The following is a 15,108-nucleotide window of genomic DNA, read 5'->3' as shown; positions in this document are numbered from 1 at the left end:
TGAGACACTTTCATAAATTTTATATTTGCAAGTGTTCCCTGTTGATTCTGTTTCTCTAGAGAACCCTAATACAGCTGGGAACCCAGATTTCTCATTGCATAGATCTGAGGTGGAAAAAGGGATATGTATGTATATGTATTTCCTAGGTGTGCTGTGGTAATCTTTTCCAGATAGCACTTGTCTGAGAAGGAACTGTCACTGTCTTTGACTTGAAAGGTAGCATAGTGATATGCTACTCATATCACTCTAGATATGAGGTGTGAAGGCCATTGCATGGGAGCTGAAAAGCTTCCTGTGTTCATTCTTGGTCACCTGGCAAGAAAACAGAGGGGGATGAGCAGGTGGGAGAACCAAACCTCAGATACCAGCAGAAAGGGGAGGAGCATAGGAGCTGTGGGCATCCACAAAGGGGCTTTAGCTACCACTCCCTTGGTCAACAGCCCTGGGCACTCCACAACCTAATGTCCAGAAGTTTCAGCTACCAATCTCCCAGCCCAGAAATCTGTAGCCCCAGTCAAGAGCTCAGGGCATGTCTGTTTTGAGGCCTAAGTATACCAGCCACTATCTTTTCACCATGGAGTTCAGAAGCCTCACCCAGCACTTTCTTCACTTGGGGGCTGTGAGTCTCAGCCAGCCCTTTCTTTTCCTAGGGCTAGGTCCTCCTTTATACCCTCTGAAGACAAAAGTTAAGGGGTTCTTAAGAAAAATCTCAATTTTTCTGGTAAAATGCCATCCCCAGACATTCTCACAGCAACATTTCATCCTGAGGTAGAGCCATAAAACACTGCAAATAAGAAATTTAAATTCCATTTGTTTATTCTATTACAAATTCATTCAGTTACAAAACAACATTATATTTTACTGATCATTGACTCGGCTGTTTTTGGCCATCCCCCAATTCTTTCTCATGGGCTCACACCCATATTGCTCCCAATGCTTTGAATGCAATTTAAAAGATCATTCTGCTTAGTTTACTTAGATTTCTCACACATGTTCTTTGTCAATTTTAATAAATCTTCAGACAATCTTTTGAGACAAGACTCAACAAAAACCTATAACCAAAACAAAAGTTTAGGCAAAAGGTCAGTGTCATTTCCTTATACCAGGGGCTGCTCCTTTTTCCCAAACTAATCAAATTTCCAAGGGCAGTATCCTGCTTACAGCTTTGGCAGGAAGTGATATGCTATGAAATGCCTACACAGGACCCCCATTCACATACATTAAATTTGTAGTCACACACCAGACCTCTCTCCTTTGCAGTCAGCTGCCATCAGGATGTTAGAAACCCAGGGAAAGAAATTCTCTCATCTAGTTCTCAGAGAAAGAATTTGTCTGATGACCTTGGAGCCAAGAACTGTGAATGTCTTGCTTGGGGATCCTGGAATCAATCCAGCAGCAAGCCATTCAGATTTTAGGACTCACGTTGTTGGATAAATTGAAGATGAGCCCCCCCAAATCTGCATTCATCACTTGGTGCAGTTAATACACAGACATATCAAAAGGACTGTGGAGGAAAAGAGGGTTTATTTATGTGAGTGGAAGTGCATAAGGAAATTCTTTAATCTATCTCCCTGTAGTGATTTTTCACATGGCTTTTATACACGTCAAAGACAAAGAAAGCTAATAATTTGGAGTAACATGCAACAGGAATCTAAAGAACTTCATAAGTTCCTTATATTAGTTATTTACTACATCATTTACAATTATATCTTCAAAGATATATTTTGGATGGTACCTCCAAGTCTGGGGTGATAGATGAGAAAACTCAAACAACAGTGAGTTATGTATACCTTAATTGGTGTTTATTCTCCCTGGGTACATGTTCTACATATTGCTTCTCTGTAAGACTCAACCATAAGTACACAGCTTGCTTACAGTTTTAAGCTTATATTCAAAATGCTAACAATACAGATTTAATTCATTAATTTGTAAGAATAATGTTGGCATACTGGCCAAACCTTCCAAATTAAATTTCATTTGCTTCTTAAATGTTTTTTGTGTTATACATTGAGATGGCTATTTATGAAAGAGTTGAACTTTCGAAAAATTATTAAAAAGTACACCTTTAAATTGCAAACTCTTTGGTGATATCAGAGATATAGAAAACTTTTTTACAGAGTAATTTTTAAAATCTTTCTACAGGGTAATTTGGCTGCCTGTTTAGAAGCCACCTTTCATTGAGCAATGACTGATAGTATTCAATTTTTGACACAACAGCTAACATTGTATTTACTAGAGTTTAGTATTCCTGTGTGCTTTCCTGAGAATTATCTGTGTCAAGAATGGTAAACAGGTGTTTTGTCAAGTGTGAACTTCACTTGATTGGTATTGACTATACCAAGAGGAGAAATTCAAGGTAAAAAATGTCTTCCTTGTAGAAGAAGGAATGTTGTGAATTGATCTCCTCCTAAATGTTAACCTAATGCCTAACCTTGCACAGGCTAGAAGGATAAGGAGGTGGCATAGTGAGGGTGGGTGAGATGGTTAGCATAAAGCATAATACCAACTAATCCCTTAGGTGTTTTGTTTATAGCATAATCATCCCAAGAGATTTCCATTATGGTTCTCTAAGATGTTACCTTAATAACCTATGGGTCAGTTGCTTTAACTTCTTAAAGTTTTATGGATGAAGTGAATCTTTTGTTTTACATTTCAAATGTTATCATTGCAGGCACCTGCAGATCATGGATTTTATTTTTAACTGCTTTACCATAACACATTCTGTTGCAACACCACTATTTACTAAGCTGATCTTCTCAATAGACATTGAATTTACCTCCAGTTTTTCATTATTGAAATCTATTTTACAATTTCATGCTTGGTCATTTCATCCTGAAGGCAGAGACAATACATGCTCATGAAAATATACCTTGAGATATTAATCCTAGAATGTACACATTTTGAAATTCTCTAGATAATGCCAATTGCTCTTCAAAGCAGTTGAATAATTTTACATTCTGAGCAGTGGGGTATATTCATTCCCAATTTTCTACATCAATGTCAAAACTTTATATTGTCAATTGTGAAAGTTTTGTCAGATGAATGTAAAGGGATATTAAATTTGGATTTAATGTGCATTTTCCCAGTCACTAGTGATTTGACTATCATTTAAGTTATTTACCTTCTGGATGTTTTATAAAAATCACTTATTTATATATTGTTTGTTCTATTAAATTATTTTTCCTTCTAATTAATTTTGAAACATTTCTTACATTCTGGTGACTGGTTACTTGTTATGTATTTTGTGTATACATTTTCTGAGACTGTCCTTTATTTTTCAATACTATTAATGTGTGTCTATCTTACAGAAAAAATTTTAAAATGTATGTACTCACATTTACCAATCTTTGCTTCTAGGACATCTTATTTAGGGGAGGTTTTGTTTAAGTAATTCTTTCTGGAATTCATTTTAATATTTTGAGGTTACAATGATCAGATTTAGGTTTTTAATACTTCTGAATTTTATTTTTGTAAATGTCATGAAGTAGAGATTTTTAAAATATGTGTATGTTATTCTAATTCTCCCAAAAGCATTTTCTTCTCTAGTTTTCCTTCTCCACTGATACACAATGTATCCTCTGGTATATTTTGGTCCCCATATTAGCTAGGGTTCTTTAGAGAAACAGAATCAGCAGGAGATATCTGTAGATATAAATTTATAAAAATGTCTCAAGTAACCATGGAAATGTAGAGTCCAAGCTCTGTAGGGCAGGCCACAAGCTGGTAACTCTGATGAAGTTCCTCAACAAACTCTCAGGAGAGGCTGGCTGGACAACCACGGGAATGGAAGAGTCCAAAATCTGTAGGGCAGGCTGTGAAGCTTACTATTCCAGTGAAGGGTCTGGATAAACTCCACAGGAGAGGCTCACCCACTGAAGCAGGAAGAGTGACGCTCTTCTGAATCCCCCTTAAAAGTCTTCCAATGATTAAATTAAGCATCACTCATTACAGAAGACACTCCTTCTAGCTGATTATAAATGCAATCAGCTGTGGATGCAGCTGACATAATCATGATTTAAGTCCATGAAATGTCCCCATAGCAACAGACAGGTCAGCACTTGCCTGACCAGATGACCAGGCACCACCACCTGGCCAAGTGGACACACGAATTTGACCATGACTGACCCCATCCATGACTGGGTTGGGTTCTTTTCCTTTGATACATTTTCTACACTGAACACACTTTTTAAATGACTATATTATAGATATGTTATCTGTTGGGCCTTGAATCAACTTTCTCATTCTTCCTTAAAATCTGTTTTAATTTTCATGGATCTTAAATTTGACATATGAATTTCAAACAAAATCCTAAAATTACATTAAATTAGGTTAAGATTTTGAGTAAAAACTCACTGAATTGAAGATAAGGTTTTTTTCTGGAGAATTGACACATTGAGTCTTCTCATTATTGTACAAGGTAGTCTATGCCAAATAATCTCATCTCCTTTATATCCCTAAATAATTTTAAAAGCTATTTCATAAAAAAAGTTTCCTCTTAGTTGAAAGTTATTCCCAGTTACTTTATATCTGAAATGTCCCCGTGAACATGTATTATCTGTTTGTCATAGGACAAATCAGAGTACTGTTTCTATGTGACAATATTTTGGGGGGGTAACAAAAATTTTCTGTAGCAAGTAGGCTAGAACATTTGAATAAATGGAAGCAGTTTCAAGATTAACGGTATGGAAAGTAACTTTTACAGACATAAAGGAAAGTTAGCTTGACTCGTTCATTGAAAGAGGGTTTCTTTGTCTTACAGGAACAAATTTAAGGCAGGTGGACTTTAATTTGTATTGGATCAAATGTATAGAACTAGGAGCTTGATTGGCTTTCTGGGTCAGCTGCCTTGGTGGAAATTTGAATTTTCAAAAGATATTAAGATGACTGTCAAGAGGGAGTTGAAAGAAGTGCTAGTACATGAAGCTATTTAATTCTGTGAGTTCTCTAAGTCTATCTCTATATGATTTTTTTACTTTATTCTCTTTTAATCCTTTTAATCAGAGATTTTCCCTTGGCCAGTTTCCCCCATAAATTTGATTTTTTTGAACAGTCCAGTTCTTTTTCTTGTAGAATGTTCCACATTTTGGATTTGTACAGTTGCTTTCATAGTATTGCTTAAATTCTATTTCAATCCACTGTTTTCATTTTATCTGAATGATATGTTTGAAATTTGATTAAATTCAAGTTAAAAATTTTTTTAAAGATTATCTCAAACATAATGTGTACTACTAAATACAACACATCAGGTGACACATAATGACAGGTGGTTTAACTATTATTGAAATTAATTTGATCATTTGGTTAGGGAGGTAACCACATGTGCTGGTTTAAAAAGATGCATGCCCCCTAGAAAAGCCATGTTTTAATCAAAATTCCATTTCATAAAGGTAAAACAACCCCTATTCAATACTGTATGTTGGAAACTGTAATCAGATCATCTCTCTGGATGTTGTGATTTAGTCAAGAGTGGTTGTTAAACTGGATTAGGTGACAACATGTCTCCACACATTTGAGTGGGTCTTGATTGGATTACTGGAGTCCTATAAAAGAGGAAATATTTTGGAAAATGGGAGATTCAGAGAGAGTAGAGAATGCTGCAGCACCACAAAGCAGAGAATGCATGAGCAAGTGAACTTCAGAGATGAAGAAGGAAAATTCCTCCTGGGGAGCTTCATGAAACCAGAAGCCAGGGGTGAGGAAGCTAGCAAATGACACCGTGTGCACCATGTGTCCTTCCAGATGAAAGAGCAACCCTGACCCATTCACCATGTTTCTTTCCAGATGAGAGAGAAACTCGGACCCATTCACCATGTGTCTTTCCAGATGAGAGAGAAACTCTGACTGTGCTATCCATCTGCCTTCTCATCTAATAGAGAAACTCTGAACTTCATCAGCCTTCGTGAACCAAGGTATCTTTCCCTGGATACCTTAGATTGGACATTTCTATAGACTTTTTGTAATTGGGACATTTTCTTGGCCTTAGAACTGTAAACTAGACACTCCTTAAATCCCCCCCCCTTAGAAGCCATTTTGTTTAATGGAAAAGGGGGAATTTAATGAGTTGCTAGTTTACAGTTCTAAGGCCAAGAAAATGTCCCAATTAAAGCAAGTCTATAGAAATGTCTAATCAAATCATCCAGGGAAAGATACCTTGGTTCAAGAAGGCCAACAATGTTCAACATTTCTCTCTCATCTGGAAAGGCACATGGCTAACGTGGCAGTGTCTGCTGGCTTTCATGTGGCTCTACTAAAAAGGGACTCTCTCCAAAACGTTTCCTCTTTTAAAGGATTTCAGCAAGCAACTCCACCTTAAGTGGGTGGAGACACACCTCCATGGAAATCATCTAATCAAAAGTTACCACCCACAATTGGGTGGGTCACGTCTTCAGGAAACAATTAAAATGCTCCCACCCAGCAATACTGAATGAGGATCAAAGGGCATGGCTCTTCTGGGTCCACCACAGATTCAGACTGGGACATCCACCCTATGGACCCCAAAAACAGATGCTCTTTCCAAATGCAAAATACATTCATTCCATAACAATATCAGAAAACCTTAAACCTTAAAGCCAAATGAAGTCCCAAATTAGAAACAGTAAAAAATCTCATCAAGTCAGTTACAGGCATACTCTGTCCTAAGGCAAAATTCTCTCCATTTGCTCTGGACCTTTGAAAACTCATAACAAGATATTTGCTGCCAACATACAAAGGAGGAACGTTCATAGGATACATATACACATTGCCATTGAAAGGAAGGGACACAGGGGTCACCAGACCCATACAGTTTTGAAAACCTGCAGGGTAAAGTCCGTTAGATTTCAAAGTCTGATCCAAAGACACTGGAGTTGGGAGAAGAGGAGTTTCCAGGTATAAGTAAAAAGGTTTTCCTGAATTTTGGGGGGAAAATTCACTCATTTGAGCACACTGGAATTGGTGAAAGAGTAAAGAGGTTATGAGATATTTCTGTACTAAGTGAAATGGAAAATTACACTAAAATTATACCTATGCAGAAAATAAAGGATTGATGCAGAAAATAGGATGCCAAACATAAATATGCAGACATTTAGAGCCTGTGAGGAGGGGTGCCTCTGGGGTCAAAAGAGAGGTGAGGTGGGGGATGGGCAGTGGGTACCCCTTCCTCTGGGCTTCCCCTCCCCCACCCAGGAAACCTTTGTGACTATTCTAAGCCCTGTGATGTCAGGCCGCCCCTAGGCTGCAGAGTGCTTTCTCTGTGCCTACTTGCCAGAGGAAGCAGTTCCTTGTGGTTGGTGAAAACTTTTCTCTGTGTTTGGAGCAGCCCCAGTGACCCGTGGTTGAGCTCCTGCTCAGCCATGTGGGAACTGGGTCCCCTTATCCTCCTCTGGTCTGTAGTGGGGCTTTTTGTCCTGTGGCTCCACTGCAGGCAGAGGCAGGAGATGTTCCAGGGAGTCGAAAAACATCGAGACTCCAGTGGGGTAAGGGACCCTGGGCCCAGTTCACAGTAGAGATTCACTGCTTTCCCCTATCCCATGTCCACTTTCCTAACCCATGGTATTGGCCCAGAGGGACAGCTTAGTATAAACCTCTCAGAATGAACATGCTGTCATCGTGGGAACAGGTAGGGTGGGGAGATATTGCTTCAATCCAAACTTCAAGGCCTTCCAGGTGGGTGGGGAAGAAGGTTAGAGAATAAATCCCTAATTGCCCATCTTTGTGGGTATGGACTGTGATATTGGGAAATTCGGGCTATCCAGAGAGCCCCACTCAACACTCGTTCACTGTCCAGATACCATCTCAGGTGCCTCTGGGCCAAGCCTGTTCCATGGGTTCAACTCAGATGGAGAGCAATGCCAGGACTCTGGAGGGCTCTGAGAATAGGCTCTTGTGGAAACTCTGAGGTTGGGAGCAGCACATTGTACACAGCACACTTGCTCCTGGAGAACTCAGATTCTGTGCCTGTTCAAAAGAAGATTCTGGACCCCCCCCCCCCACAAAGCATCCTGACAAAATTAATGATCTCCTTAGGAAAACAATTTGTGCAATTTCAAGATGGAATAATAATAGAAAGGAATTGACTCCCTTAAAAATGAATAACAGGCAATATACAAAGGATACATTGTTCAGACATGAGGATCTGAAAGGTTTCCTTCAGAGATTGTGATTATATTCCTTGTTTCTTGGTTTTTCAGTGTCAGTGCAGAGACCCGGAAATGGAGAGAGAGGGTGGATTGAGAGGTAAGGCCCTGTGTTCCCTGCACACCTGCTCTAAGGGTGCATCACGTCTCACAATCCCCGACAGTCCACCCCAACTGCACGGTGTGAGGATGTCAGGTGTTGGGGTGAGCCCCTCTCAGGGAGGAAAGGCCCCAGGGGCAGGGTCACAGGAAAGACACCCAAACCTTGGGCCATGCCCACATCCTGCTTCACCCATGCTTAGAAGGAGAGAAGGAAGGTGTGAGACACAGTGAAGCAAATCTAGGTTGGCTAAGGAGGCAGGAATTGTAGTGCCTGCCATTGACAAAGATTTAACTGCACTAAAACTGAGGTTTCTATTGTGAAATAACTTTTTTTCAGTTTAGTTCAAATATGTGTGGGAATCTCAGGAGATAATTAATATGAAAGCACTTGATAAATGATTAAACATTAAACACATGGGACCCCCCCATGGTTTCCATTCACCAACTGTCATTGTGGCCTCAACTTGGAGCACTTAGAATCCCTTCCTCCAAGTCTCCCCTGAAGGGCTGTGACATGCAGCTCCATGGAAGTGCCTGGACTCCTTCACCACATGTAACCCAACCTTCTGATTTCCCAGCTTGGAGAGATTGCCAGGGAGGATCCATGAGAACCTGGGACCAAAGTCCTCCTCAGAAAAGGTGATTTGTCTCTTCATATTTCCTGCTCATCCTTCTCACTTGTGCTGTCCAAGGGTCCCAGAGAAGTCTAGGGTGGACCAGAGGGGGTTTGTACAGGGAAGCAATGTCAGAGAAAGCCCTGGGTGCATGTTCAATGTCTACTAGAAAGTCAGGGATGCAAGAGGTGTGTCGGGCCAGAAGCTCCGACCCTGGCGAGGCTTGCCTAGGTGTCCAGTCCCCCTTCTTCCTCTTCTGAAGCTTCCACTTTCTGTCTTCTGCAGCCCCCTGTGCAAGCACCCTGGACCGGCCAGAGACCACAGAGTCACCTCTCAACCCTGGGTCTTTCCATCAACTTGAGATGACCACCTGCTGAAGGGGTGCCTCGTGGAGGTCCCTATTCCTATGGTGACTTCTTCGGCAGTTTGGTTTCTGGCATCCAGGTCATCTCCACACCTGCAGCTGACACCATCAAGAGCTGCAATCTCCATCTGGGTCCCAACTGCCTCACTGTCTCCTCCACAGGCTGAACCACCTGCCTCTCTGGGGGAGACCCCTGGAACATGGCTGCATGGGATGATCTGTTTCCAGGTGGTGTTTGGGGAAGCCCATCATCCCCTACTTGGCACCACCTGGATGGTCTCCTGTCCTCCCACATTCCCTCCCTTCCTCTCCTTCCCCTCTTACCCCTCCCTACCACTCCTCTCACCTTCACCCCTGACCTTATTCCTGCCTCCATGGTCACCCCCCACATTGGCTCCCACATATCCATCCCCAATTTCCCTACAAACCCTGGGATCCTGCTCACCTCTGACTCCTTGCTTCTCCTTCGTCCACACCTCTTTTCCCACTTCCCTGTCATCCCAGTTACCCTTGCCACTGGAGCATTTGTTGGCCCTGTTCCTGCCTGGCCCCTTCCTTTCTCTACCTTTGCCCTCCCCTCTGCCCACCTCTCTGCCCTCAGAATATTCAAGAGGGATTCTTCCATTCCAAACACTGGCCCTTTCCTCCCTTCCTTCAGAGTTCCCTCCTGTCCCAGTACTCCTACCCCTGCCTGACCTTCCCCAAACCACATCAAGACCTGACCCCACCAATGACCAGGCCCAAACCATCCTGCCCCACAGGGATGAGGACATTAACTGCAGGAGTGTGCAGGCCTGTTGTCTTCTACCTCCAGCCACCCCTGCACAGCCAGTGGGACTCCACCCCATCAGGAGGGCAACTGCCATCCGCCCCTCCAGGCTGGCAGTGACCCACATGACCGTGGTCATCTGAGGGTCCACAAGGACATAGAGTCCAGGCTCCAGGCTTGCCCAGGTAAAGTATGCCTCAAGTCAGGTAGGTGGCTCCTGGGGTCTCTCATTGCCATGTCCACAGGGTGGGGTCTGAGGGGTCCTGGCAGCTGCTAAGTAAGTTGAAGCCTCGGGAGGCCAGAAGAAGCAACCTCTGGGTGCAGAAACTCCCTAAGCTCATCCTTGTAAGGCAGCACCACAATAAGATCACACTCCAAACAATTCTGAAAGAGGAGGGCACCCCTAATTCCACCTCAGAGCATGTCCACAAGAGAAGGGCTGAAGGAGTCTCCAGACCTAAGGAAGAGGACCTCTGCCCTGGTCAGAGATTTTCCTGACACCCTTTGTTCCACTCCCTCCAGGAAATGAACGAAGTGGGGCAGCAGGGAAGAGGAGCCCCTGTGGGCACAGCAATGTCATCAAGGGATGTGAAGGCCCCCTCATCCCATCGCAAGGGGGCCCAACCCCTAGGAGGTGCCCACAGGCTAAGAAGAAAAGCCCCCATGCCCTGGGCTCCCTGGTCCATGCAAGAGCACAATGGGACCTCAGTTCTCCAACCCAGGGTGGGCCCAGTTCTCCAACCTGGGCATTAGGATGCATGTAAGAGCAAGGCAGAGAAAGACACATTTCTCAGAAAACAACAGAGACTATGTACTATTCTCCGGCAGCACCCCCAAATGAGCTGCACTGCACACCCCCACCAGCACACCACAGACGTTTCTGCATAGAAAGTCTCTACTGCTGGGCTGCCAGGGATTGAAAGCTCTTGTTCCTTATCAGGATAGGGTAAAATATTTTATCTGAAGCTACTGTCTATTATGATAATTTGTTATTTATCAAATAATACACCAAGAAGCCAACACTCATTCTTCACATTTTTTATGTCCCCAGAGAATTACCCCCAGTTTATAATTCTTAAGTGTTACTTTGTGGGAGATATCAAGTCAAGCCTCAGGCATTCCCTGAAATCTGTGCAATGTGCTCCATACTTAACAGCAGTTTCTCAAAACATTGGCAGATTACTATTATTTTTCAATCTTGTCTATAAAACCCTTGTCTTTGTGTTCCTTTTTGCTTTCAAGTAGATTCTTGCAGTGCTCTGACACTGATTTGCTTTCTTTAAGAATGTGAAGCCTGGTAGACATTTTTTCCTGAGTTGTTACAGAGAGTCGTTCTTCATTCACTCTGAAATTACTAGGCTTTCATAGAACAATATTATCCTAACTGTAGCAAACACAGATGAGTGGGAAAATCAATCAAACATTAAAAATAAACAAACTTGTCTCTAAGTTCCTTTCTAAACGTGGTAGACCCTTCAATTTTATCATCCTCACCACAGCTACTTGCTTTGCTGATTAGCAAATGCTTTACAAACACGCACAAAGTGTCCTGAATTTTTCCTGTCATTTTCAAATATGACACAATGGTAATGAATTGAGAAATGTCCCTCCATTCAGATCTTTGATTTGGTAAATATCCATGTTTGTTTCTCTCTCTCTCTCTCTCTTGGGTTTTAAAAATGAATTTTGGCCTTTGCAAATGGAAAAATAAAGCGGTCCATAATTGTAAATATATTTATGGAAATCAAATTCATTGACGCCCCTTTCACACCTTACAGATCCACAGTACATTTACCATTATCTAACTCTCTCGCTTACTACAGCTGAAACCAATGCTTTATTGTTTGTTGCTTTCATTGAATGATAAGGAGAAAACATTAATAGGTGTGTGGGGTATCTATTGTAGTTTTAAATTTGTAGTTCCCTAATGATATATGAAGGTGAACATTTTTTCATATGCTTACTTGATATCTGCTTATCTTTGGTGAAGTGTCCAGATCTCTGGCCCATTTTCTAATGGGGCTGCTTGTTTCCTTATTGCACTTTAAGAGTTCCTTTGTATTTTCTGGATACAAGTCTTTTATAAGATACAGTTTTGCAAATATTGCCACTCTGTGGCTTGTCTTTTCTTTCTCTTACGGGTTCAGTAACATTTTGAGTTCTTAAAGGTTCAGTAATATCTTGAGAACCTACTGTTCTGAGCATTACTCTACTTGGTGGTACAAACACCACTGCATACTTAACAAGGGCTTAAAAATGACCGGGCACTGTGCTCTGTCCATTACATGCATCATCTCCTTTGACTAAAGGCACTGGGATACTAAAGATGAGTAAGAAAAAAGCATCTGGCCCTGATGAGCTTAAATTTTAGTGGTAGAAACAAGAACAAAACCGTTCAATAGAGTGAGATAAATATTCCAACAGAGGAAAGTGCCGGCTGCCATGGGAACATTTCAGTGGGGTACCTATCCATCCTGGAAGGACACAAGGAGACTATCTGGAGGAAGTAACATGTGACTCTGTCTCTCAGCCAACATGGCAAGAGAACTCACTGCCCTCCCCATCTACATGGGACATGACTCCTAGGGGTGTAAATCTCCCTGGCAATGTGGGACAGAAATCCTGGGATGAGCTGAGACTCAGCATCAAGGGATTGAGAAAACTTTCTTGACCAAAAGGGGGAAGAGAGAAATGAGACAAAATAAAGAGTCAGTGGCTGAGAGATTTCAAACAGCATCGCGAGTTTATCTTGGAGGTTATTCTTATGCATTATATAGACATTCTCTTTTTAGTTTATGGTGTAGTATTAGAGTGGCTACAGGAAAGTGCCTGAAACTGAAATCATATATATGATTATATAATGATACAGCTTTCGCAATGTGACTCTGTGATTGTGAAAACCTTGTGTCTGATGCTTTTTTTATCTACGGTATTGACAGTTGAGTAAAAACTATGGATAAAAAAATAAAATTAGGGAGAACAAAGGTTAAAATAAATTGAGTAGATTGAAATACTAGTGGGCAGTGAGAGGGAGGGGTAAGGGGTATGGTAATATGAGTTTTTTGTTTTTTATTTCTTTTGCTGAAGAGATGCCAAGTATTTAAAAAAATGATCATGGTGATGAATATACAACTATGTGATGATATTGTGAGCCACTGATTGTACACCATGCATAGAATGTTTGCATGTCAAGAATGTTTGCACATTTGCTTCGTAAAGTTTACAATAAAAATAATAATAATAATAATAAAAGGTAGTGGGCTTGCATCCTGCATGTTCTCCTCACTTGCCAGGCAGCTGTAACATGTGATCTAGTTTTGATCATGTAAATGACAACTGGTTTTCAGGGATGGCAGAGGCCATAAGGTGGAAATGACCTGAGTTCCTGAATAACCATGTGGAAGCAGGACCACCCATTGACCTGAAACACTCACCTTATGCTGTTCCATAAAAAAAACAAAACAGCAACTTTTCTCTCAACTCCTGAGCTTCTGTGATCTCTTTGTTGTAGCAACTTAATCTATTTCACTCATAGAGAATTTAAACCAAAAACATCTGTTTGACAGACTTGACATTAAAATCAATCCAGTCTGATGTGGGTTGAATAATCCTAGAAATGATTCAAACCTTTGACATGGCCTTGATATTAATATTAAAGTAATTCATACATTAAAATGGTTTTTGCTGTGTTAGGTAAAACAATATCACCAGAAGCCAGTAAAATTTGATACCTTTTTAAAAATCTGAAAGTAGTGTTCTACTAAACTTAAGTTTTTTTTTTTCCCTGAACAATATTCTGCATGAGATTTTTTCTTTTGCTGGGGAGATGCAAATGTTAAAAAAAAAGACCATAGTGATGAACACACAGCTATGTGATGATATTGTGGGCCACTGATTGTACACCATGTATGGAATGTTTGTATGTCAAGGATGTTTGTAATGTTTGTTTATTAGGGTTTACAATTAAAAAAAATATATATATATATATATATAAGCTTGCACATCAAACTAAGAAGTTTAGCTTTAACCCTGAAGTTAACAAAACTTTTTAAGCAAGGAAGAATTTGATAAATTTGGTATTTTGAAATTTTTCGGCTGGTGATGAATGAAAAATGGATTAGAAAAGGAAAAAATTGGAGACAGGATGACTAATTAAGAAACTGCCTCAGATTTAGTTGGTTTGTCCAGAGTGATGCCCTGATGAATCTCAGAGTGATTTGATCAGTGAGTGGAAAAGTATTTTCAGGGTCCCCTTTGGGGAGTGGTGGGAGCAGGGGAGAAATTCAACACCCCCAAATTGAATTCTTGATATTCTCACAAGCAGTGTGGACAACTAAAGCTATAGGTTGAGCCCTCAGTCTTGGCATTTGTTCATATGAAACTTAACCCCACAAAGGATAGGTCAAGCCTACTTAAAATTTAGGCCTAAGAATCACCCCCAAGAGAGCCTCTTTTGTTGCTCAGATGTAGCATCTCTCTCCAGCCAACACAACAAGCAAACTCACCACCCTCTCTGTCTACGTGGGACATGACTCCCAGGGGTGTGGACCTTCCTGGCAACATGGGACAGAAATACTAGCATGAGCTGAGACTCAGCATCAAGGGATAGAGAGAACCATCTTGTCCAAAAGGGGGAAGAGTAAAAGGAGACAAAGTGTCAATGGCTGAGAGATTCCAAACAGAGTTGAAAGGTTATCCTGGAGGTTATTCTTACACATTAAGTAGAAATCACCTTATTATTCAAGTTGTAATGGAAAGGCTGGAGGGAACTGCCTGAAAATGTAGAGCTGTGTTCCAGTAGCCATGTTTCTTGAAGATGATTGTATAATGATATAGCTTTCACAGTGTGACTGTGTGATTGTGAAAACCTTGTGTCTGATGCTCCTTTTATCTACCATGTCAACAGCCAAGTAGAACATATGAAATAAAAATAAATAATGGGGGAACAAATGTTAAAATAAATTTTGTTTGAGGTGCTGGTGATCAATGGGGGACGGGTGGGGGTTATGATATGCACAATCATTTTTTTCTGTTTTCATTTTCTTTCTTTTTCTGTTGTCTTTTTATTTCTTTTTCTGAATTGATACAAATGTTCTAGGAAATGATCATGATGATGAATATGCAACGATGTGATGATATTGTGAA

At 41.0% G+C, this 15,108-nt stretch overlaps 2 protein-coding genes across 12 annotated transcripts in view; one reads left to right on the top strand and one right to left on the bottom strand.

Annotated features, from left to right (window-relative positions):
- Window positions 1-798: 798 nt before the first annotated feature.
- The window catches only part of LOC143681114 (bifunctional glutamate/proline--tRNA ligase-like), a 43,881-nt gene continuing 29,571 nt past the window's right edge, over window positions 799-15,108 (bottom strand). For all 6 annotated transcript variants that reach the window (XM_077157879.1, XM_077157881.1, XM_077157880.1 and 3 more), the window contains one exon: window positions 799-1,052. In XM_077157879.1, coding sequence (XP_077013994.1) covers window positions 1,007-1,052 — 46 coding nt within the window. In that variant the 3' untranslated portion in view covers window positions 799-1,006. The remainder of the gene's footprint in view (window positions 1,053-15,108) is intronic.
- On the top strand, window positions 7,156-11,762 carry LOC143681117 (uncharacterized). Of its 6 annotated transcripts, none has more exons than XR_013174370.1 (6): window positions 7,156-7,454; window positions 8,169-8,214; window positions 8,795-8,855; window positions 9,116-9,422; window positions 9,956-10,169; window positions 10,486-11,762. XR_013174370.1 is itself a non-coding variant. In XM_077157889.1 (5 exons), the coding sequence occupies exons 1-4, from the start codon at window positions 7,332-7,334 to the stop codon at window positions 10,104-10,106; spliced, it is 381 nt and encodes a 126-aa protein (XP_077014004.1). In that variant the 5' UTR covers window positions 7,158-7,331; the 3' UTR covers window positions 10,107-10,148; window positions 10,486-11,761. The 6 variants fall into 6 exon arrangements, 1 of the variants encoding a protein (XP_077014004.1); XR_013174367.1 differs by having other exon boundaries at window positions 7,165-7,454; window positions 9,116-9,224; window positions 9,956-10,148; window positions 10,486-11,760; XR_013174366.1 differs by having other exon boundaries at window positions 7,166-7,454; window positions 9,956-10,148; window positions 10,486-11,758.

The sequence above is a fragment of the Tamandua tetradactyla genome, chromosome 4 (genome assembly GCF_023851605.1).
Source record: "Tamandua tetradactyla isolate mTamTet1 chromosome 4, mTamTet1.pri, whole genome shotgun sequence".
Classification (NCBI taxonomy): domain Eukaryota; kingdom Metazoa; phylum Chordata; class Mammalia; order Pilosa; family Myrmecophagidae; genus Tamandua; species Tamandua tetradactyla.
The sequence above is the reverse complement of the archived record's forward strand: the minus strand, read 5'-3'. Positions and strand labels throughout refer to the sequence as shown.